General features: G+C 41.8%; 1 protein-coding gene across 1 annotated transcript in view; it reads right to left on the bottom strand.

The window, feature by feature from the left end:
• iqgap3 (IQ motif containing GTPase activating protein 3) overlaps positions 1 to 26307 on the bottom strand; it is a 227309-nt gene that overhangs the window by 164484 nt on the left and 36518 nt on the right. The window contains exons 8-10 of the mRNA XM_059979942.1: positions 21743 to 21927; positions 15427 to 15514; positions 13119 to 13282 (exon numbers count right to left, since the gene is read on the bottom strand). Of these exons, the coding sequence (XP_059835925.1) occupies positions 13119 to 13282; positions 15427 to 15514; positions 21743 to 21927 (437 nt within the window). The remainder of the gene's footprint in view (positions 1 to 13118; positions 13283 to 15426; positions 15515 to 21742; positions 21928 to 26307) is intronic.

The following is a 26307-nucleotide window of genomic DNA, read 5'->3' as shown; positions in this document are numbered from 1 at the left end:
TTAAATTCCTCTATATACCTGTCTAGTAGTCTCTTAAATTTCACTAGTGTATCTGCCTCCACTGCTGACTCAGGCAGTGCATTCCACACACCAACCACTGAGTAAAAAACCTTCCTCTAATATCCCCCTTGAACTTTCCACCCCTTACCTTAAAGCCATGTCCTCTTGTATTGAGCAGTGGTGCCCTGGGGAAGAGGCACTGGCTGTCCACTCTGTCTGTTCCTCTTAATATCTTGTACACCTCTATCATGTCTTCTCTCATCCTCCTTCTCTCCAAAGAGTAAAGCCCTAGCTCCCTTAATCTCTGATCATAATGCATACTCTCTAAACCAGGCAGCATCCTGGTAAATCTCCTCTGTACCCTTTCCAACTCTTCCACATCCTTCCTATAGTGAGTCAACTGGAACTGAACACAGTACTCCAAGTGTGGCCTAACCAGTTTTATAGAGCTGCATCATTACCTCACAACTCTTAAACTCTATGCCTCGACTTCTTCATCCAGATCATTTATAAAAAATCACAAAGAGGAGGGGGTCCCAGAACAGATCTCTGTGGAACACCACGAGTCACCGACCTCTATGCAGAATATGAATCTACAACCACCCTTCTTTGCCTTTTGTGGGCAGGCCAATTCTGGATGTCCTTGGATCCCATGCATCCTTGCTTTCTGAAGGAGCCTTGCATGGGGAACCTTATCAAATGCCTTACTGAGATCCATATACATCCACTGCTCTACCTTCATCGATGTATTCTGTTACATCTTCAAAGAATTCAATCAGGCTCATAAGGCACGACCTGCCTTTGACAAAGCCTTGTTGACTAACCCTAATCAGATTATGTCTCTCCAAATGCTTATCAATCCTGCCTCTCAGGATCTTCTCCAACAATGTGCTCACCACTTAAGCCAGACCCACTAGTCTAAAATTTCCTGGGTTATCTCTACTCCCTTTCTTAGACAAGGGAACATTTGCACTCCTCCAGTCCTCCGGTACTTCTCCAGTCCTTACAGATGATGCAAAGATCATCACAAGAGGCTCAGCCATCTCTTCCCTTGTTTCCCACAGTAGCTTGGAGCACATCTCATCTGGACCTGGTGACTTATCTGTCTTAATGCTTTTCAAAAGCTCCAGCACATCCACTTTCTTAATGACTATATGCTCAAGTGTTTCAGTCCACTGTAAGTCATCCCCACAATTGCCAAGGTCTTTTTCCCTAGTGAATATCGAAACAAAGTATTCATTAAGAACTTCCGCCTCCTCCTCCGACTCCATGCACACATTTCCACTATTGCACGTGATTGGTCCTATTCTCACGTGGCTCATCCTCTTGCTCTTCCCATTCTTATAGAATGCCTTGGGGTTTTCCTTAATCCTGCTCACCAAGGCTTTCTCATGACCCCTTCCAGCTCTCCTAATTCCATTCTTAAGCTCCTTCCTGGCAACCTTGTAATTGTCTAGAGCTCTAACAGTACCTAGTTTCTTGAACCTTTCGTAAATTTTTCTTCTCTTCTTAACTAGATTTTCTGCATCTTTTGTACACCATGGTTCTTTAACTCTACCATCCTTTCCCTGCCTCAATGGAACATACCTATGCAGAACTTCATGCAAATGTTCCTTGAACATTTGCCACATTTCTGCCATGCATTTCCCTGAGAACATCTGCTCCCAAGTTCCTACCTAATAGCATTATATATCCTCCTACCCCAATTAAATGTTTTCCCAAATTGTCTGCTCCTATCCCTCTCCAGTGGTATGGTGAAGGAGATGGAGTTGTGATTACTACCTCCAGAATGCTCTCCCACTGAAAGGTCTGACACCTGACCAGGTCTATTTCCTAATACCAAATTAAGTATGCATCTCCTCTAATTGTTTTATCTACATGTTGCATCAGGAAACCTTCCTGAACACACCTAACAAACTCCATCCCATCTAAACTCCTTGTGCTAAGGAGATGCCAATCAATATTAGAAAAGTTAAAATCACCCATCACAATGACCCTATTATTATTGCACTGTTCCAGAATCTGCCTCCCTATCTGCTCCTTGACACTTCTGTTACTATCGGGGCCCGGGGAGGGGGGGTCTACAAAAAAAACACCTAGTAGAATTATTGTCCCTTTTCTGTTTCTGACTTCCACCCACACTGTCTCAGTAGACCATCCCTCCAATTTCTTTTCTGCAGCCATGACACTATCCCTAATGAGCAATCCCACGTCTCCAACTCTTTTGCCTCCCTCTCTGTTCTTTCTGAAACATCTAAAGCCTGGCACACTCAGCAACCATTCCTGCCCCTGAGACTTCGAAATCTCCGTAATGGACACAATGTCACAGTTCCATGTATCGATCCATGCTCTAAGTTTATCTTCCTTGTTTATGATACTCCTTGAATTAAAATAGACACATCTCAAACCATCAGGCTGAGCACATCTCTGCTCCAACATCTGCCTATCCTTCCTCACAAATCCCTACAAGCTGTCTCTACTTTTGTCCCAACTTCCCCATCTGCTGCCTCTTCACTTCAGTTCCCACCTGCACCGCCCCCCTTGATTCTTCCTCCATGAAAAGAGCAGAACTATTCACTGGGTCCAGTTCCTGGCTCCAAGGAGACAACTTAGCCAAAGCAACACACCAAGATGCTGGAGGATCTCAATGAGTCAGGCAGCATCTATAGAGATGGATGTCCCAATGGATGCTTTGGGTCGAGACTCTTCACCTGGACTGGGAAAATGACACACAGCATGGATGAACTGTCACACTAGAAACAGAATTGTGCAGAGGTCACTTCAATTACATTCTAGGGCCCATCAGTGCTTTAATAATGACTTGTGAACGACAAGTGAGCCACAACAGAGCACCATGACGTAGGAAATCCTTCACGAACAACAGCATTATACAATTTAAATAGATTCAGTCTCATTTTGTGTCAATTATTCTTTTCAATTTAACACTGAGTCAGCCAACTTGGAATAATGATTTGGGTTTAATCCATAATCCAAATATCTCTGATAGAATTACAGTTTTCCCCTGATGAGATTGGCCCACAGGAAGCACATCCTAAGTACTTAAAATGTAAATTAAACCTCAGATCGTGCTCTCCAATTAGTCCCACCCCCCGCTCTTATCCTACAGCCTGAAAACATTTTTCTGCTTCATGTATTAATCCAATTCCCTTTAGGAAATTATTCTGAATTTTCTTCCCACCTACTCTTTCTGAAATTTTCAGATCATAGCATGCTACAGAAAATTACTGACACAAGAAAGTCTGCTGGACTGAATGCAATACTCCATACGCAGCCTAACTAAAGTTTTATATAGCTGAAACATAACTGCCAACTCAAACTTATTTCCTCGACTAATAAGGCAAGCATCGCATGTGCCTTCTTTGCCACCCTGTCAATTTGTGTGGTCATTTTCAGGGAGCTATGAACTTGAATTCCCTGTGATATCAGCCTGTTAAGAACCCTGCCATTAACTGTACAGTCCTTCACATTTGGCTGGATTAAACTCCATCTGCCATTTCCCAGCCAATAACTGCAACTGATCTATATCCCACTGTACCCTTTGGCAGTTTTCTAAGCTATCCACAACACCATTAATCTTCATATCATCTGCAAATTCATTAACCCACTCATCCATATTTTTATCTGGGTCATTAATATGTAATCACAAACAGAACAAGTCCCAGTACAGATCACTGCAGAATGCCGCTAGTTACAAACCTCTAGCCAGAACAAATCCCATTGATCACTGCCCTCTGACTTCTATGTGCAAGCCAATTCACTGTGGATCTCATGCATCTTTATCTTCTGGATGAGCATCCCGTGGGAGACTTTGTCAAATGGCTAACTAAAATCCATGGAGACAACATCCACAGTTCCACCTTCATGACCTCTGACACCTCCTTAAGTTAGTAAGACATGTCTTGCCCACATAAAGCCATGCTGACTTTGCATAATTAGACCATGATTTTCTAAATGCTCATTATTCCTACTTCTAACTTCCTTACTAATGACACGAGACTCACTGGGCTATCATAGTTTCCAGGATTATCCCTTTCCCTTTATGAATAATGGAACAACATTAGCTACTCATCAGTCCTCACATGCAGCTAGAGAGGATGCAAAGATATCGTCAAGGCCCTAATAATCTTGTCTCTTACCTCTCTCACTAACAAGTTTTCACCCACTGCATGGTTTTTGTTTCTTGCTCCATTCTCTGTAAACTGTAGAGACTGCTATGCGTCAAAATCCCAGGAAATCAGCAGTCATGAAGATACTAAACCACCCTGTATGGTACCAACCATCATTTCACAGTCACTTAGATCACATCTCTTCTCCATTCTGATGTTTAGTCTGAACAAGAAATGAATCTCTTGACTATGTCTGCGTGCTAGGGCCTTGACGATTGGCTGATTAGATAATTGCATTAACGTGTACAGATGTACTAATAAAGTGGCCACTGAGTGTATTTACCTTAATGTTCTTTACAACACTGACTCACATCATTTGCAGAAATTCTCTGATGACTCAGCAATAGTTGGGCGTATAAAGGGAGAATGGGAGGATGAATACAAGAGCCCTGGCGGAGGACTTTGTTAAATGGTGCAAGCTGAATCATCTGCAGCTCAACATCAGTAAGACAAAGGAGAAGGTAACGGACTTTAGGAAGACTAAGCCCACATTGTTCCCTGTTACTAGTAATGGTGAGGACATAGATGTGGTGAGGACCTACAATTCCCTGGTGGAGCACCTGGATGACAGACTTGAGTGGAGCATCAACACAAAGGCTGTGTACAAGAAGAGCCAGAGTCACCTCTATCTTCTGAAGAGACCAAGGTCCTTTGGAGAATGCAGGTCCTACCAGCTTGTTGTCACCAATACAATCTTCTATGCTGTGGTGTGCTGGGGCAATGGCATAAATATGGATGATGCCAACAGGCTCAAAAAACTTCTTAGAAAGGCTGGCTCTGTCATAGGAGTCAAAATGGAGACTGTGGTAAAACAAAAGACTTGACTGAGTGAACTTGGCCTTTTCCCCTTGGAGCAATGGAGGATGAGAGGAGACCTGATAGAACTGTATAAGATGAGAGGCATTGATCAAGTGGATAGCTAGAGGCTTTTTTACAGGACTGAAACAGCTAACACGAGGGGGTATAGTTTTAAGGTGTTTGGAAGTAGGTACAAGCGGGATGTCAGAGGTAGGTTTTTCCGCAGCGTAGTGGGTGCGTGGAATGCACTGCCATCAAAGATGGTAGAGGCGGATACAATAGGGTCTTTTAAGAGTCTCTTAGATAGGTATATGGAGCTTAGAAAATGAGAGCCATGCAGTAGGGAAATTCTAGTCATTCTAGTTAGTAGATTACACGGTTGGCACAACATTGTTGGCAAACATCCTGTAACGTGCTGCAGATTTTCTATTTCTAAAGTACCCTACAGAAAATCCTGCAACTCTGGATACTGTTTCTAACCCTCTGCATGTCACCTTGGCTGAACAGAGCAGTACTTTTAGTAATAGACTAAGACAACAGCACTGCTCCAAAGAGCACTGTGAGGTCATTCTTACCCTCAGCCATTAGATTCTGTAATGAGTCAACCTACAGTCAGGGAAGTGATGACTGTGGCAACTTACCTTTTTATTCTTTCTTCTTCTCTTCTAATATTTATATCTGTGTACTTGAGGTGCTACTGTGACACTGTAATTTCCTTTGGGATCAATAAAGTATATCCATCTATCTAATAGTACCTCCTCCACTATCTCAAAATGTTCTTGCAAGTTAGCACACTCTACACTGATCTCCTTATCCTCTCCTTGGTAAATATTGATGCAAAGTACTCATTTAGGACCGCACTCATATCCTCTCCCTCCTTTATCCTTGAGTGGTCCTACCCACAAGAAATATGGTGTCCATTGAAGAAAGGAGCTGATTTTTAAACATTTAGCTTAAACATGTCTCTGGCAGAAATAGTTTGCCTTTCATAAAAGAGAACAGTCTAAAGCACAAATAAGTGTAAATCAACATTTCAGTTTTCGATTAATAACTCAATTTAGATGGCCGGTAAATGGTATAAAATATTTAGGTATAAGAGTTGATAATGATATAAAGAACTTATAAATTAAATTACTTACCATTATTGAAAAAAAATTCAAGAAGTTCTTGATAAATGGAGAGTAAATACCATAAAAATGAATATATTCCCTAGACTACAATACTTATTTCAATCACTACCAATACAATTACCCCAGAAGTTTTTTCAAGAGTTAAATAAATATGTGAGGAAGTTTCTTTGTCAAGAATATCATTGGAAAAACTGACATGGAAATTTGATCGGGGGGGGGGGGGGTTACAATTTCCAAACTTTAAGAATTATTATAAAGCAAATCAACTTAGATTTATTGCATCTTTTTTTGAGAGAGATAGACCGGCATGGATTAGAATAGAACTAGATAAAATAGGAGAAAATACACCAGAAGATTTTATATAAAAATGGGAATCTAAATGGATACGGGAAAAGAAAGAATCTCCTATATTAAAACATTTGATTGACTTATGGAATAAGATAAATGTTGATGATGAGACAAAGAAATCTTTATTAGCAAAGAGATCTTTAATTCAAAATAGACTTATTCCTTTTACAATGGATAATCAACTGTTATATAATTGGTTTCAAAAATGGATTAGATGTATAGGAGATTTTTTGAAGGAGGTATATTAATGTCATTTGATCAATTAAAGAATAAATATAAAGTATCAAACAACACTCTTTTTTGTTATTTCCAATTAAGGGCTTATTTAAGAGAAAAATTAGGTCAAACAATGTTATTGCCGAAATCTAATGAAATAGTAACTTTAATTCAAGAAGGAAAGACTAAAAAATTTATCTCTTGTATGTATAGCTTGATTCAAAAACAGGCAATTAAACAAGGAGTCCATAAGTCAAGACGAAAATGGGAAAGTGACTTGAATATTAAAATTGAAGAAATAAATTGGTCAAGATTATGTTTTGACAGTTTGACAAATACAATAAATGTCCAGTTAAGATTAGTGCAATATAATTTTTTACATCAATTATATATTACACCACAAAAAATAAATAAATTAAACCCAAATTTATCCGATCAGTGTTTCCGATGTAAACAAGAAATTGGTACTTTTTTTTTACATTCTACTTGGTCTTGTTATAAAATTCAAACTTTTTGGACAAATTTAAGAGTTTTATTGGAACAAATTATTGGAACACAACTTCCACATAATCCAATATTATTTTTATTAGGTGACATTGAAGGGATAAAATCGAAACCCAAATTGAATAAATATCAGAAAGAATTTATAAAAATTGCACTGGCAGTAGCCAAAAAGGCTATTGCAGTTACTTGGAAATCAGATGCATACTTAAGTATAGATCGTTGGAAGAATGAAATTTACAGTTGTATTCCACTTGAAAAAATTACTTATAATTTAAGAGGTAAATATGAAACATTTTTGAAAATTTGGCCCCCTTATTTACAAAAGATAGGATTAAATATATAGGTTCTCTGAAGATAAAGTAATTGGTTATTTGGGGAAAGAAATAAATATATATACTAATGTTATCATGAACTCCATGGAGCATGTGGGATCTCCCAATATCCAGGCACTCTTTCGGTTTTTTTTCTTTCTTTTCCTTTCTATAGGGATGTTAGGGGGGAGGGGTTAAGGGGAGGGGGTAAGGGTACATATTTTTTCCACATATTTTCTTTTTCTTTCTGTAATTATTTGAAAACTCAATAAAAAAGTTTAATAGAAACATTTCAGTTTGACAAATGGAGTTACATGATTGTACGGTACAGAAATAGGCCCTTGGATCCACCAAGTCAAACTGACCTTTATATCCATCTAAACTTAAAAAAAGTTTTCCAAATACTGGAGAGATATTTTCCAAACTCTATCCCAAATACTTAATTACAATGTGGAACCTAACCCTTTGATTGCTCTTTTTGGCACCTCCGGAGAGGGGGACACACACCTAAGTCCGACCAAACATCACATACTGTCTTTTGCTTCTCTTTTGGCCAGGCACGCAGTCAAATCACTTTTTATTGTCATTTCAACCATAACTGCTGGTACAGTACACAGTAAAAACGAGACAATGTTTTTCAGGACCATGGTGCGACATGGTCTTGCTCAGATGGAGGGATTCTGCCCCACCCACTCAGTGGCTTAGGGACATCACGTCCAGTCTGTACCTTGAGATCCATTATTCAACTCTCAATTCGGACATAAAGTTCCAAAAGGTGTGGGGATCCTTTCTTGAATATTTTCAGAATTCCAGGCCAAATTCAAGGTTCATCCCTTCTTTCTCTCCTCTGCACTTTCCCTGACTTTCAGCATTCTCCAGTAAAATTCTATGAACTCAGATGTGTAAACATACAAGTTTGTGTGTTAGGAAAATATACCTTCTCTATACCAATGCAGCTCTGTGGAGATAAAGGTTCTGTTTGACCTTTTTTGCTAATGCTTGGAGTTGGGGATTGGGAGGGCTAGGTCAGGGCAGGGAGGCAACCAAAGAATGATTGCACTATGGGCGCATCTCTTTCATAGATTCGAATTGTACATTTGTATAAACCTCCTTTGTACTATGCTTTCTTGATTTAAAAAACCAATAAAAATATTGCTGAGAAAAAAAAAGATTTCCCCTCAGGTCTCCTTCCTCATCTTTTATCTCTTGTTTCCGATATCCTTACTATGAGAGGTAGCCTCTTCCACTATCCAGAATTTAAATCTCAACATGCAGCAGAGGAATATTTTTAAAATATTTACCATTATTAGTGCTTTGACAATAGATGGAGCAGATAGAGAGAGCCTATATAGACAGGCTGCTCCAGTTGAATTCCAGTTTGAATTGACAGTTCAAAGTAAATTTACTATCAAAGGGTGTATATGTCACCATATATAACCCTGAGATTCATTTTCTTGTGGGCATACTCAGTAAATCCATAATAAGAGTAATAAGCTTAGTAGAATCAATGAAAGACCATACCAACGGGGCACTCAACCAATGTGCAAAAGACTACAAACTGCAAATACATAAAGAAATAATAATAATCAACAAATATCAAGAATATGAGATGAAAAGTCATCTAAAGAGAGTCCATAGATTGTGGGAATAGTTCAGTGATGGGGTAAGTTAAGATGAGTAAAGCTATCTCCTCTGGTTCAAAAGCCTGATGGTTGAAGGGTCATATCTGTTCGTGAACCTGGTAGTGAGTCCTGAAGCTCCTGCACCTTTTTTCTGATGGCAGCAATGAGAAGAGAGCATGGTGGTGGGGGTCCCTGATGATGGATGTTGCTTTTCTGTGAAAACACTCCATGTAGATGTGCTCAGTGATGAGGAGGGCTTTACCCATAATGGGCTGAGCTATACCCACTACTTATTGTAGAATTTTCCATTCAAGGGCATTGGTATTTCCATATCAGGCTGTGATGCAAATAGTCAATGTACTTGCTACCACACATCTATAGAAGCTTGTCAAAGTCTTAGATGTCATGCCAAATATTCACAAAGTGCTAAGGAAGTAAAGGCACTGTCATGCTTTCTTCATAATTACACTTACATGCTGGACCCATGTCCTCTGAAATGATATTACCAAGGAATTTAAAGTTGCTCTCTACCCCTGATGAGGACTGGCTCATGAATCTCTGATTCAGAAGAAGGAAACCAGCTCCTTGGTCTGCTGGTATTGAGTAAGAGGTTGTTGTTTGGCACCACTCAGTCAAATTTTCAATCTCCCTCCTATATACTGAAACATTACCACCTTTGATTTGGCCTGTAGCAGTGATGGCATCAGCTGTGCTTCCCCACACAGTTATAAATGTAAAGCGAGTAAAGCAGGGGGCTAAGTACACAGCCTTGTGGTGCACCTGTGCTGATAAGAGATTGTGTAGATTTTGTTCCCAATCTGAACTGACTGGGAACTGAAAGTGAGGAAATCAAGGATCCATTTGCACAAGGAGGTACTAAGGTCTATTGGTCTTGAAGCTTATTGATTAGTTTTGAGGGTCTGATAGTATTGAATAACAAGCTTTAATCAATAAAGAGCCTCATTACTGTTCAGATACTCCAGGGTTGAGTGAAGAGCCAAGGAGATGGCAACTTTGAACATTAGAACGAGAAAGAAATCGGCCAAGTGACTTTCAAAGTGCAAATTTCAAAATATATTATCCAAGTATGTGCCATGCCCTGGTTCTTACTTTACTGTATTTTGGCAGTTCTATAAGAGCCGTCGGTTCTGCTTTCAGCCTGTTTGGGTTGTTGAAGATAAGGGATGAGGAGAAATGTGTGCCATCCAATTAGGATGGTAGAGCTGAGGGCTGGTTTCTCTGGTGAGGTGAGGGACACTAAGGTTGGGCTTGGAGCTTTTGTTTGGCAGGAGATGAAGAGAGAAGACACTGGGGAGAAGAGGTCATAGGATTCAAATGTGACACAAAGCCAGGGGCAAGATCGATCAAGTTTCAGTGAATATGAAGAAGCTTTGAGCTCCAACTTGTGCATATTTGACTGTTTAATTAAAATGGGCCCCTCCCCCCCAGCTGATTTCTCACGGACCTCATTTGCGATTTAATGTTTAGTATTTCTGAGCACTTTGTACAGTAGGCATCTCTCTAAAATGCTTTTTTAAATTTTTTTTTGTTTATTTCATTTTTACACATGTCTGAGCTGGTATGTTCTTGTTGATTTCATTGTTTTTTTTGAAAACTGAAAATAAAGTATTTAAAAAAATAAAAAAATGGGCCCTTTTGTTTTTATTTTCTTTACTAATGTGGTAAACTACGTATACCTGTCTGGACACGCACCTCTGCTGACTGCTCCTGTGGCTCCTCCCACAGTCCCCAGTATAAAGGCGATTGGGGCACTGCTCCCCACCTCAGTCTTCGACATGTCATGCTCCCTTTTCACTGTTAATAGAAGCCTATCATTCATTTCCAGTCTCCTAGAGTTATTGATGGTGCATCAACTAAACCTTTAAGTTATGATTCATAAATCGAATATGGTGTACTGCATTATTTTATGGTACGAATTTGTAACAGGGTAGCAAATTACACAGCATCCACACAAGCCGGGGTTTGGGGTGGGAGAGCCGTCTCAAACTCACGAGTTTGGCGGGACTGAAAGTGTCTTTCCGAGACTAACGCAGCCAAGGAAACCAGGGGGTTTCATTGTGGGGGTATCGTCCGGGATCAATTTCTTTGGGTGCTGTGTGATCGCCCTGAGCATTGATCCAGAGGGTTGTGTATTTAAACCTGTGTTAAACTGTTGTCCAGAAAAGTGATTAAGATATGTGGTTATGGACACTGCAGGGGTTGAGCGGTGGTGCAAATCCACGGGGTTACCAGTAACTAATGCGTGTGTATTGAGTGGGGTAGACATTTGTATTCCCGATGAAAAGTTAATTTGAACTTTAAGTACCATTTAAGCAGTAGGAGCTGTTACGATTGTGGAGCGGTAGATCATTTGGGAGCTTCTGATGGCTCCATTCTACAAGCTTACTGCAACCTGAGTGCTCTGAAAATGAACCATTTGCTGGAATTGAGCCCTGAGAAAGTGGCAGCTGCTCTGCGAGATAACCCGGGCATTGGTACCGTCTGGTCAGCAGTTGAAAAGGGAGACATGGCCTAAGTGGACAGGATGAAACACACCGCAGTGTCTCAATCACTGAGAGAATGGCCCAGATTGGAGTTGAGGAACTAGAACCTATGCCGGGTTCCGTTGCCTCTGGACCAGCCTCGATATTCTCAGCTGGGCCTGCCTGAGGATTGTGTTGAAGTCGCTTTATGCTAATTCTGGTTGACAAGACCTATGGATTGCTCACAGATCGGTTCTACTGGCCCCAGATGAAGCCAGAGGTTGAAGAGTACTGCAAGTTGTGCATTCGGTGTATACAGAGAGACGCTGCCTGCAAGGGCCTCTTGCAGAATGCAGGACCGCCTGACCAGTCCCACAATACAACTGCCTGAGTGGATGGTGAAGGCAGGTACTTTAAAAAGCATCTTAAATAGCATTTTAATTGCCAAAGTCTAGAAGGCTGTGGACTAAAGTGCTGATAAAGTGGATTAGCGTGGATGTTGACATGCCCAAGACCAGAAGGAATTGCAGAGAGTTGAGGATACAGCCGAGTCGATCACACAATCAAGCCTTTCACTGACTGTCTGAACTTCCCACTTGCTCAGGAAAGCGGCCATTGTAATCAAGAAACCCTCCCACCACGGCCATTCTCCCTCCTGCCAGGCAGAAGATTAAAAAAAAGCTTCAAAACACTTACCACCTGACTCAAGGACAGCTCTATCCCACTATTAAAAGTCTGAATGGACCTCTCTATGCTGAAATGAACTCGATCCCCCAATCATACTCATCATGGCCCTTGAATTTTGTTTGTCTACCTGCACTACACTTCCTCTGCAACTGTAAAGTTCAAAGTAAATTTATTATCAAAGCACATACATGTCACCATATACTAACCAGAGATTCATTTTCTTGCAGGAATTTGCATTGAAACAAAGAAATACACTCAAATCAATGAAAAGCTACATATAAAAATGACCAATGTGCAAAATAAGATGAACAAAATAAATACAAAAACAAACAAGTACATGAAGTAATGCTTGCGTTCAGCTATCCTTATATAGTGAACACTATATTCTGCACTGCTTTCTCACTCTTTTGCACTACCTTGATGTACCTGTGTGGAATAATCTGTCCGAATGGCACATAAACAAAAGCTTGGTACACTTGACAATAATAAACCGAACACACCCTTCCGCAATGGACATGGTCAAATGGATCATTTTTGAGCCATCAGGGCCAGAGGTTTGAACCAAGTAAACTATCTTGTATACGTGCACATCTTGCAGAAAGTGGCACTGAGTGTAAAACTGAGGGGGTATTCTGTCAGCGGACTGATATGTCCCTTTCAATACCCAAATGTGACAGTCTTACATGGAGAGTAAACACAAATGAACTTTATCTGAATTCTGTATCAGGCCTGGTTAAAGTCAGGGATTGCAGAAAGCATTCAGTTTCACTGTTCAAGAACAACAAAAAAAAAAGAACAAGCACATACATAAATAAAAAGCAACATTTAATACCAATGCTTTCTGCTCACGGTCGATGATTAGCTGATCCATGTACCATTCCATATTCTCCCGATGAATCTCGTGCAGACTCAAAGCTGGACTCTGCAGAGCCAAGTACAGAGCCTGTGCATCTCTCCTCTCCAGTGCCTCATCCACATACTCCAAGGCAGCTTGCACTGAGAAGAGAAAAGTCACACATTACAGAGCACAGGGCAGGTTAGTGGTGTAACACAGAACATAAATAGGAGTAAGCATAGCCCTTGGAGCCTGCTCTGCTATTCATTAAGCCCACACCACATCCCTTATCTCAACTCCACTTCCACCGATCTTTACATTCCCCAGATTCCCGTAAGGTACAAAATTTAATCAAATGCAGCCTTGACAACTAAAAATCCATAATGAAATAGAGCACCAAATCAATACAAGTGGAAGGAAGAATATCACTGCTCTAGAGGTTAATAGGTACTAAGAAGACGGATAGAAATAATTTCTTTCTTTCAGCCGAAATTATTTTGTCCTGTGTATTAAAATATACAGAACAAAGTCAGTCTTGCAATTTTACAGCAGGAAAAAGATTAGCTTTATTTATTTGTCGTATGTACATCAAAACATACAGGGAAATGCACCACATTATGTCGACAACCAGCCGAGCCTGATAACATGCTGGGACGGCTTGCAAGTGCCGCCACACTTCAGGTGCAATATAGTATGTCCAAAACTCACTATCTCGAACCCATACGTCTGTGGAATGTGGGGGGAAACTGGAGCACCTGGAGGAAACCACATAGTCCTGGGCAGAAAGTACAAACTCCTTACAGACAGCAGTGGGAATCAAACCCCGATTGGCAATCGTTGACATTGTGCTAACCGCTATGCAACTGTGCCATCCTGTCCAGCAGCAGTAGTGGAGGTAGAGAGATGGTCAACATTTCAGATTGAGACCCTGCGATCAGCACGTGAAATAAGGTCTCAACATAAACCATTCTTTTTCTATTTTGTTCCATTTTCCTGTATCTGCACTGCCTTTTGTCTCCTACAGTACATTTTACTAACACAGGGATATTCCGAAGAGCTGCATACACAATTAATATTAGATACTATTCTCCAGTGTCCGCTGCCTGGAACACAAGCTGGAATGCTTTCATCTGCGGCTGATCCAACACGAGACAAGCTAATTTGCCTTGGTCTGCAGCTAACCTAGTACAAGATCAGGATCTGCTGTATCTTTGTTCTTGCAGGAATGTGGCTCCAGGACAACATCCCATTAACATTCAGGCCATGCCACTCACAGACCTGTGACAGTAATGTTTTGTTTTTGTATGTGCTATCATAACTACATGAGCCACGTGTGAATGTTTGTACTGTGTTTTGCACCAAGGCTGCAAAAGAATGATGCTTTATTTATCTGTATACTGTATATTAGTGTATGGTTGAATGACAATTAAACTTGAACTTGATTTTGGCATAGGATGTATTCAAGACAATTGCACACAGCTATCTAGTACAAACAAGATAACAACCAGTAACTAGTTTTGAGCTGGTATTAGCTGTTTAAACTCCACCAAGTTAACGTTCTGCATCACAAGAAGATAGGAATGGTTAAGACCTCCTTCAGCAATTTCTAGGGTTCATACAAATCTCAATCATGAAATTCCTGGAGATGATGCATGCACTCTACAATGCCACATTTGAAGGGAGCAGCAGCTCCCAAACGAGCTCAATGCTGATTTATGACCTTGCGACTCGAGAAAGTAGGAACCTTAAACTCAGTTACTGGCTCAGCCAACACATGCACCCAGGTCTCTCCAACCTGCTAAGATCTTCAATGGTTAGTTTGCTAGACTCTGTGTGAAACTCCACACTGTGCAGTTTTCTTCCATTTCCTTAGTCTGCAATTTTAGTAATTGTAGTCCACTGAACATGCAAAAGGCAAGCTTAACTAAATTGACTTGTTGGGTAATTGGGTCAAATACAGTTTTGCAGAGTTAGATTTTACTCACCACTAAAGCCAACAGATTGGTGAAACCCACCTTGTTTTTGTCTCAAATTACCACTTGTTATTTCAAGTGGATCATGCCTACAAGTCAATAGATATTGTGCAACTATGATATCACAGGAGATCAATTCTGCTTTATATAAAATAGTCCATTCGGCCCTCTGCTAATCCCATTAAAAATTTCTCCCTAATGCCTTTACAATTTGCCTTTGATACTCCACGAGTTTTGCAGGTAGTATCCTGGATCATCACCACTTCCTGTACAAGGACATTTTTCTCCCTCGTATCTGCCCCAATGCCAGGTGAGAGAAACACCATCCTTACCATTGACTTTGTTAATGTTGCCTTGAATCTCAGCTTGAGTCAAGAGCTCCTCATACACATCCTTCCCTTCGGACACCTCTGGTTTATACTGAAGAATGAACAAAGAGAGTGAGTAAGAGTGCATGCACCAACCGCAACGCACCCCTCCCCCACAAGCTGGAGAAGCTCAGCAGGTCAGGCACATCTATGGAGTGGAATAAATGCAACCCATATTGATGAAGGGTCTTGACCCAAAATGTCACCTGTTTATCCCTTTCCATAGATGCTGCCTGCCCCACTGAGTTCCTCCAACATTTTGTATATATTATGAGGGAAATTAACCATCAATGTTTCAGGTAGAAAACATGCATCAGGAAAGTCTTGGCCTGAAACATCAACTGTTTACTTCCCTCAGTAGATGCTGCCTGACTGCTGAGTTCCTTCAGCATTTTGAGTGTAAATCATACATTTAATTCCTCAAAGACTGGTTTCATGCACCACCTTATTACATCAAAGCATCTCTCAGAATAGATCCCTTTAGGAATTAAGAACATAGAACAGGCCCTTCAGCTCACATTGGCAACAATTAGTTCTCAAACAAACTAATGACATTAACTCCATCACCTAGGGCATGCCCTCTTCCCATTGCTACCATCAAGGAGGTAGTACAGAAGCCTAAAGACTCACTTTCGCCATTTTACGAACAACTTCTTCCCCTCCACCATCAGATTACTGAATGTAAAATATATATAAACATAAACACAAACCCAAACACACTGCTGTCGCATAACGGCAAATTTCACAACCTATAATTGCAAGAAAAAGTTTGCGACCCCTTTGCAATTACCTAGTTTTTCTGCACTAATTACTCATAAAAAATGGTCTGATCTTCATCCAAGTCACAATAATAGACAAACACAGACTGCCTAAGATAATAGCACACTAACAGTTAAACTTTTTGCCTCCAATTTCCATCCTGCCCCTCAAATTTACCTGGTCTATTTCAGATTCCTCCCTTCCTTTCTCCATCTCTGTCTTTATCTCTGGAAACAGCTTATCTACTGATATCTTTTACAAACCCACCGATTCCCACAGCTACCTGGACCATACCTCTTCCCACCCTGTCACTTGTAAAAATGCCACCCCCTTCTCTCAGTTCCCCCATCTCTGTCGTATCTGCTCACAGGATGAGGCTTTTTATTCCAGAACTAATAAGATGTCCTCCTCCTATAAAGAACAGGACAGTCCTTCGTCCACCATCAATGCTGCCTTCACTCACATCTCTTCCATTTTGCACATGTCTACCCTCACCCATCTTTTGACCACCCACCAGGGAGAGGGTTTCTCTTACCCTCACCCACCCTAGTAGATTCTGTGTCCAACACAAAATTCTCCATAACTTCTGCTGTCTCCAACAGGATCCCACCACCAAGCACATCTTTTGCTCCACCCACTTTCTGCAGGAATCACTCTAATTGCAACTCCCTTGTCCATTCATCCCTGCCCTGATTTCTCTTTTGGTACCTATCCTTGCAAGTGGAACGAGTGCCATACCTGCCCCTACACCTCCTCCTCATTACCATACAGGGCCCCAAACAGTCCTTCCAGGTGAGGTGACACTTCACCTGTGAGTTTGTTGGGGCCATCTACTGTATCTGGTGCTCCCAGTGAGGCCTCCTGTATATCCATGAGACATGACGTAGATTGAGAAACTGCTTCTCCGAGCACCTACACTGCATCTGCCAGAGAAAAAAAAAAAGGGATCTCCCAGTGGCACCCATTTCCCATTCTGACCTGTCACGATAAGGCCACACTCAGGTTGAAGGAGCAACACCTTATTTTCTGTCTGGGTAGCCTCCACATCACTTTCTCAAACTTCTGGTAATTGCCGCACCCACCCCTCCACCTTCAACATTCCTGTTTCCCTCTCTCACCTCATCTCCTTACCTGCCCATCACCTCTCTCTGGTGCACTTCCCCCTTCCCTTTTTTCCATGATCTCCAATCAGATTACCCCCTCTCCAGCCCTATATCTCTTTTGCCAATCAACTTCTCAGCTCTTTACTTCACCCTTTCACCCCTCCCAGTTTCACCCATCACCTTCTCTTCCTCTCCCCCAGCTTCTTGCTCCAATTTCTCACCTTTTTTCCTAGTCCCGATGAAGGGTCTTGGCCCAAAATGTCAACTGTTTATTAATTTCTATAGATGCTGTCTGGCCTGCTGAGTTCCACCAGCATTTTGTGTGGCTTGCTTGGATTTCCAGCATCTGCAGATTTTCTCATGTTTGTATTGTCATATTTAATCACTCACAATCCAGGATGGAAAATCTTTGTGACCCCTTATATTTAATAATTGGACTCTTGACTTGGCCATTCATTCCAAACACAAATTTTCATCATTTTAAACAATTCTTTTGTTGATTTATTTGTGCTTTGGATCATTGTCTTGCTGCATCTTCCAACTTCTATTAAGTTGCAGGTGATTGACCACTGCCTTGACCTACACCTGTAAAATGTCTTGAGACTATTTTAAATTCAATGATTGCCAAGCTGACCAGCCCCAGACCATGATGCTCCTTCTACCATGCTTTACAGCTGGGATGAGTCTCTGATGTTTGTGTGCAGTGCCTTTTTCCCTCCAAACATAGCAATGTGTACTTACATAAGAACATAAGAAAAAGGAGCAGGAGTCGGCCATCTGGCCAGTTGAGCCTGCTCCCATTCAACAAGATCATGACTGATCTAGCCACTGACTCATCTCCACCTGCCTGCCTTTTCCTCATAACCTTTAATTCCCCTACTATGCAAAAAATCTATCCAACCCTGTCTTAACTACATTTACTGAAGTAGCCTCCACTATTACATTGGACAGATAATTCCACAGATTCACCACTGTCTGAGAAAAGCAGTTCCTCTTCATCTCTGTCCTAAATCTACTTTCCTGAATCTTGAGGCTATGCCCCCTAGTTCTAGTCTCACCAATCAGTGGAAATAACTTTCCTGCCTCTATCTTATCTATGCCTTTCATAATTTTATATGTTTTTACAAGATCTCCTCTTGTTCTTCTGAATTCCAGCGACTACAGTCTCAGGCAACTCAATCTCTCCTCGTTATCTAACCTCATCTCTGGAATCAAACTGGTAAACTTCCTCTGCAACGTCTCCAAAACCAGTATATTCTTCCTCAAGTAAGGAGACCAGAACTGCACACAGTACTCCACGTGCGGCCTCACCAGTACCCTGTACAGTTGCAGCATAACATCTGCTTTTACATTCAATCCCTCTAGCAATGAAGGCCAACATTCCATTTGCCTTCTTGATAGCCTTTGAACCTGCAAACCAACCTCTTGTGATTCATGCACAAGCACTCCCAAGTCCCTCTGCACAGCAGCATGCTGCAGTTTTTTACCATTTAAATAATAAATTTGCTCTTTCATTTTTCCTTCCAAAGTGGATGACCACGTATTTACCAACATTGTACTCCATCTGCCAGACCCTTGCCGACTCTATACCTCTCTGCAGACTGTCCATATCTTCTGCACAATTTGCTTTTCCACTCAATTTAGTATCATCAGCAAACTAAGATACACTACACTCAGTCCCCTCTTCCAGATTATTAATGTATATCATGAACAGTTGCAGGCCCAGCACTAACCCTCGATGCTCTCCACTGATTGCCAACCAGATTAACAGCCAGGTATCCAAACTCTCTGCTTTCTATTGGTTAACCACTCCTCTATCCATGCTAATACATCACCCCAACTCTATGCGTCCTTATCTTATGGATAAATCTCTTATGTGGCACCTTATTGAACATCTTCTGGAAATCCAAGTAAATAATGTCCATCTGTTCCTCTCCTTCCACTGCGTTCGTTATATCCTCAAAGAACTCCAGTATGTTTGTCAAACAGGACTGACTTTGAGGAATCCATGCTGCATCTGCCTGATGGATCCATTTCTTTCTAGATGCCTTGCTATTTCTTCTTTAATGATAGCTTCAAGCATTTTCCCAACTACAGATGTTAAACTAACTGGCCTATAGTTACCTGCCTTTGCCTACATCCATTTTTAAACAGTGGCGTGACATTCACCACCTTCCAATCCACTGAGATCTGCCCAGAGTCCAGAGAATTTTGTAGATCATCACCAAAGCCTCTACTACAACTTCTGCCATTTCTTTCAGAACCCTGGGGTGCTGATTTCTCTTACTGTGGACTGATGAACACTCAGATCTTATAAATGCTTTTGTAGACTTTTCCAGCTTCATGCATCTCTACAATTCTTCTAAGATCCTCTGAAGGATGTTTTGATTGAGGCATGGTGCACATAAACAGATCTTTCTTGAGAAGAGCAGGCTGTCAGTAAACTGACTTCGCGTATCTTTTTTTGAAAAAAAAGAGACAGGGCACCTCTTATCTCAAGCACCTGACTCAAAAAAGCTTTTGTAGAAGGCATTACCCCAGAGGTTAACAAACTTTTTTCAAACCTGGACTGAGATTGTTTAAATGGTGTACTCGGTAATGATGAGAAGTACAGTCGGCCCTCCTTATCCACGGGTTCAGCATCCGTGGATTCAACCAACGGGAAAACCCAGAAGTTCTCTCTCCAGCACTTGTTGTTTGAGCATGTACAGACTATTTTTTCTTATCATTATTCCCTAAACAATATAGTGTAACAACTATTTACATTGTATTAGGTACAATAAGTAATCTAGAGATGACTTAAAAGTACAGGCAGTCCCCGGGTTACGAACGAGTTCCGTTCCTGAGTCCGTCTTTAAGTCGGATTTGAAGTCGGGACAGGTACATCCGGTATTATGTAGCTTCAGTTAGTAAAATGTTTGTCTTAGTATATAGTATATATTTTACCTTTCTATGCATATAAAACACTTAAGAAACATATGTATTTCAATAATTAAATCACTGTGTTGCTTAGTAATAATTGTAGCTTTCATCAGGGCAGGGCCTTTCAAATATTCAAAATTGTTCTGATCATTGACCGACTGTAGTCTAACGCTTTTCCAAAGACCGATGGAGTTTCACCTCTTTCCAATCGCTTTATTACTTCCACTTTATTTTCAATCATGATCGTGATTATTTTTGTGAACAGAAACCCTGCGGATTCAGAGCTGCACCAGGCCCTAAAGTCCACTGCACTGATACAGGTTAAATAAGGTCCGGGGTTCCGCTGGGTCCTAAAGTCCACCGCATTGAGACAGGTTAAATAAGGGACTTGAGAATCCACATTTTTTGGTATCCACGGGGTGGGGGGGGGGGGGGGGGCAGACCCAATTCCCCGCGGATAAGGAGGGCCGACTGTACAATTGTTTGTGTATTCTTAATTTAGGCAGATTGTGCTCATCTATTATTGTGACTTAGATGAAGATCAAACTACATTTTGAGTAACCAATGCAGAAAACCAAGTAATTGCAAAAGGTTCACAAACATTTTCTTGCAGCTATATGCCAGTGATATTAAACCCTATTCTGATTTGCTGTGGAGATTAATAGAGCAGCTGATCTGCCCAGAGAGATTATCAATGCCTTCAGAAGGCCTTCTCCCTCCAATGCTGACATCCAGCCAAACCACTGTTCTCGAGTCAGCATCTAAAAAATTAGCACTTTGACAGTACTACACTAAAAAGGTAGCCTAGATGCCAATGGAACTCAGACCAAGCAAGAGAGTGCAAAAAAAGGATAGCAAAAAAAAATCTTGAGGGCAGGCAACCTTTCAGAGGCAAGAGAATTCTGATCGAGTTACGCTAAGGCACCATACTACTCGGATGAATGGCTCTTTGAGAGCCACAGCTAATACCATGGGAAATGTCTCCAGCCTGCCCTCTGCTGGAAGATATCAGAGGAAAGACCTGGAAGCAAACAGGAATCAAACACAATAGATTCTGCAGATGATGGAAATCTAGAGCAACACACATAAAATGATGGAGGAACTCAACAGGTTGTGTAACAACTATGGAGCTGAACAAACAGCAGACATTTCGGTTCATCAGAGCTGAAGAGGACAGTGGTAGGAGAGAGGAAGGGATACAAACTGGCATGTGATAGGTGAAGCCAGGTGATGGGGGAAGTGAGTCAGGAGGGCAGGTGGATGAAGAGAGAAGCTAGGAGGTGATAAGTGGAAAAGGTAAAGGGCTGAAAAAGGAGGAATCTGATAGGAGGGTGGACCATGGGAGAAAGCAAAGGTGGAGAACCAGAGGAAAGTAATGAGCAGGCAATGAGAAAAGGAAGGGGTAAGAGGGGAGCCAGAAAGTGGAATGGATAAAAGCAGAAATGAGGGGGGGGGGGGAAACCACATTTATATTTGTTTTATTAAGCACTACTCACATTGATCCGGTTTCTGGCATTGGCTGCCTTGTCACTCTTAGCTTGGTAGAGCATTTCCTGGTAAACTGGAGCAAGACCATCAGTGAGATTGACCAGCATTGCATTTGGATTGCGCAGAGCCAGCATAGTTTGGTCCGCAAGGCCTCGCTTGATGGCCTCGTTAATGGCAATCACAGCTGCGTGCACTGTGTGGAGAAAAGGTGGCGTTCAATTACAGATTGAACACAATGGCGCAATGACCCGGGAAAATCATTTACTGTGAATGTCCACAAGAAAAACAAATCTCAGAGTTGTATGTAGTGAAATATACTGCATGTACTTTGATAATAAATTTACTTTGTACATGAACAGGAATGATATGGACCAAGAGGGAACTAATGGGACTAGCTCAGGCAGGACACTTGTTTGGCATGATATATACATGTACATTCAGGAAACACTCTACTAGGTACACCTGTTCTTTAATGCAAATATCTAACTAGCCAATCATTTGGCAGCAATTCAGTGTTCAGATCAAACATTGGAATGGGTAAGTAATGTGATCTAAGTGACTTTGACCATGGAATGATTGTTGGTACCAAACAGGGTGGTTTGAGTATCTCAGAAATTGCTCATCTGGGAGTTTCACACACAACAGTTGCTAGAGTTTACAAAGAATGGTGCAAACAAAATCAACAAAAAAAATTCCAGTGAGAACCTGTGAGTACTCACTGTAACAGTGAGTTCTAGGGCCTTGTGCCTTGTTAATGGGGAAGGTCAGAGGAGAATAACTAGACTGGTTCAAACTGACAGGAAGGAGACCATTAAATCAAATAATAACACACTATGCAGAAGAGCATCTCTGAATGTACAAGTCAAACCTGTAAGTGGATGGGCTACTGCAGCAGAAGACCACAAACATATACCAAGTGGCCACTGAATTAGATACCCGGAGTAAGTAAGTAAAGCAATTGTCACCTAGCTAACGGATCAATAAGAATCCATCTATTATGCATATGCTTTAGGCTATTAATGTCATAAAATATGTGAAAGTCATTTTACCTACTCGCAACAAGCTGCGCAGTAAAATATATATGTCAGAGTGGAAAATAAATGGGTGGCCATGAGCTACAGTCCATTACACACCTCAGCCACCTTCAAGCTCGTGCAAAGTTTAATTTGTAGTAACAATTTTGGTTTGTAACAGTTTAAAACCTTATTACACTCTCAAAAGGCTGGATTTACAGCACAAATGTGGCATCAGCACACAAAGTGTGATCATTTGTCTGAAAAGAATAGGCTGAGTAAGCTAGAGGTTTTGCCTCTTTGGAGCAAAGGGGGATGAAAGGCAACTTGATGGAGGTGTACGAGACAAGAGGCACCAATCAAATGGACAACAACCCCCCAAGGTGATTTTGACTTATACGAGGGGGCATTTTAAAGTGACTGGAGGAAATTATGGGGGAAGTGGTGATATCAGAGGCAAGTTTATTTTTTTATCCACAGAGAGTAGTGGGTGCACGGAATGCCCTGCCAGGGGTGGTGGGAGAGGCAGATGTAGGAACATGCAAGAAACCCAGATAGGTGTATGGATGATAGAAAATGGGGGTGGGAGGCTACACAGAAGAGAAAACTCCACCATGGACACTTCCAAGTCCAGCTGTGAAACCCAGAGCTATAAATATGCCAATAGAAGCTCCAAAGTTCTCATCCCTGGGAGAGGAAGGATTTTCACCGAGAAGACAAGATGGACTACATGGACTTACGACTATAGCTCGGTATATAATATCATCATCCCACTAAAAGTAAACAATGAGCTCCAAGACCTTGGCCTCAAAACCTCCTTGTGCAGTGGGGTTCTCAATTTCCTCATTTACAGACCCCCAGTGAGTTTGGATTGGCAACATCTCCACAATTTCCATCAGCACAGGTACACCACAAGGCTGTGTGCTTTGCCTCCTGCTCTACTCACTTTATACTTATGAGGGTAAGCACTGCTCCAAAGCCATATTTACATTTGCAAAGGAAACCATTGTCATAGGCCAAATCAAAGGTAGTAATGAATCAGCATATAGAAAGGAGATTGAAAATCTGATCGAGTGATGCTACAATGATGACCTCTTGCTCAATGTCAGCAAGACCAAGGAGCTGATTGACTTCAGGAGGAGGAAACCGGATGTCCATCAGCCAGTTCTCATCACGGGATCAGAGGTGAGGGGGGTGAAATCAGCAACTTTAAAATTCCTCACCGTTATCATTTCAAAGGATCTGCACTGGATCCAGTATGTGAGTGCCATTAAAAAGAAAGCATGACAGTGCCTCTACTTCCTAAAAAAAAATTTGCCAAGATTTGGCATGTCATCTAAAACTTTGACAAACTCTATTGTTGAGCGATGGAAAGCATATTCACTGTTGCATAACATCCTGGCATGGAAATACCCTTGACCCTTGTATGGAAAAACCAACAAAAAGTAGTGGATATGGCCCAGTCCATTACAGATAAGGCCCTCCCCATACTCCACAACCATCAGGCTCTTGAACCAGAGGGGATAACTTCACTCACCTTCACTCAGCCACAACCTACAAACTCACTTTCAAGAAGCTCTTCATGTTATCAATATTTATTATTTTAATTTGTATTTGCATAGCTTGTTGTCTTTTGCGCGTTGTTTGTCCAAATGACTATGCTCTTGTGGCCCATACTCCAGAGGATCTTCAGACTGTCCTTGCTGTGGCGGTGAGAGTGTACGGCAGGATGGGGCTGACTGTCAATACTAATAAGACGGAAGTGGTTTGCCAATGGAGTACCAGTGTCCCACCCACCCTCCCAGCCTTCACTGGTGATGAAAAGCTGTCAGTAGTGCCATCTTTCACATATCTGGGGAACATTCTCTCGGAGGATAGCGGCATTGACAACGACATCGAGAGCCGCATTAAACAGGCATCAGCTGCCTTTGGGAGACTTCGGCGTAGAGTCTTTCATAACAGGAACTTTCGTCCCTCCACAAAGGTCGCTGTATACCAAGCGGTCTGTGTCACCACCCTCCTTTATAGCTGTGAAGCTTGGGTAACCTTCAGCTGTCACATGAAGTCCCTGGAGCGCTTCCACATAAGCTGCCTTCAGCGCATCCTGGGTATTACCTGGCATGAGCGGGTGCCTCACACTGAAATACGTAAAAACCAACTGCAGAAGTATTGAGGCCATGATCACCCAGCGTCAGCTGCAGTGGCTGGGGCACGTGATAAGGATGCCCCCATGTCGGCTACCCCGCAGAGTGTCATACGGCCAGCTACATCATGGTCTACGCTCAGCTGGAGGGCCGAAGAAGCGATATAAGGATCAGATGAAGAATGCTTTAAGGAAGTGCAAGATCAGACCTGAGGACCTGGAGGATGTTGCTGCTGACCGTAACACTTGGCGACAGCTGTGTAGGGATGGGATTCGTATTCTGCAGATGGAAAGAACAACCAGAAGAAAGCCAGGAGAAATGCAGCAATGGTTGCCGTCGCTACCACATATACACGTCCCACCTGCAATAAAACTTGTGGGTCCAGGATAGGACTGTATAGTCAAAGATCTCACCGTTAAAGGAGTGGACATCGTTATCGGATTCCGATGGACAACCGAAGAAGTTTGTCCATCTTTGTTCTGTATAGTCTGTTAAGCCGTGCTCCTGGATCAGTGTGGATAACAATGCTCATCTCAAGACTGAGCTGATTCTACAACCTATGGATCTCAGCGGTTGGGAAGATGTTAAGAGTCGATTGTCAAGGATGAGGTGGTGGAAAACTTGGTGACACAGGACAAGATAGTACAAAGTCAGCATGGTTTCCTTCTGAAAAATCCTGCCTGACTGGCTGCCTGTTGGAATTCTTTGAGGAGATCATAAGTAAGATAGATAAAGAGGATGCAGTGGATGCTGTATGATTTGGGCTTTCAGAAGACCTTTGACAAGATTAAGAACCCACGGTACTACAGGGAAGTTACTAACATGGTTACAGCATTGGCTGATTGGTAGGAGGTAGCAAATGGGAATAAAACTATCCTTTTCTGGTTGGCTGCCAGTGACTAGTGTTGTACCGCAGGGATCGATGTTGGAACTAATTTTTATGCTGTATATAAATGATTTAGATCATGAAATAGATGGTTTTGATGCCAAGTTTGCAGATGATACAAAGATTGGTGGAGGAATAGGTAGTGTTGAGGGAACAGTTAGGATGCAGAAGGACCTAGAAAGTTACTCTATTGGGAGTATTCTATAGGCCCCCTGGTAGCAGCAGAGATACCGAGGGGCAGATTGGGAGGCAGATTTTGGAAAGGTGCAAAATTAACAGGGTTGTTTTCATGGATGACTTTAACTTCCCTAATATTGATTGGCACCTGATTAGTTCCAATGGTTTAGATGGGGCAGTTTGTTAAGTGTGTCCAGGATGGATTCCTGTCACAGTATGTTGACAGGCCGACTAGGGGGAATGCCATACTATATCTAGTATTAGGTAACGAACCGGGTCAGGTCACAGATCTCTCAGTGGGTGAGCATCTGGGGGACAGTGATCACCGCTCCTTGGCCTTTAGCATCATCATG

Source organism: Hypanus sabinus, chromosome 9, assembly GCF_030144855.1.
Source record: "Hypanus sabinus isolate sHypSab1 chromosome 9, sHypSab1.hap1, whole genome shotgun sequence".
NCBI classification, from domain to species: domain Eukaryota; kingdom Metazoa; phylum Chordata; class Chondrichthyes; order Myliobatiformes; family Dasyatidae; genus Hypanus; species Hypanus sabinus.
This window is presented reverse-complemented; position numbering and strand designations above follow the sequence as displayed.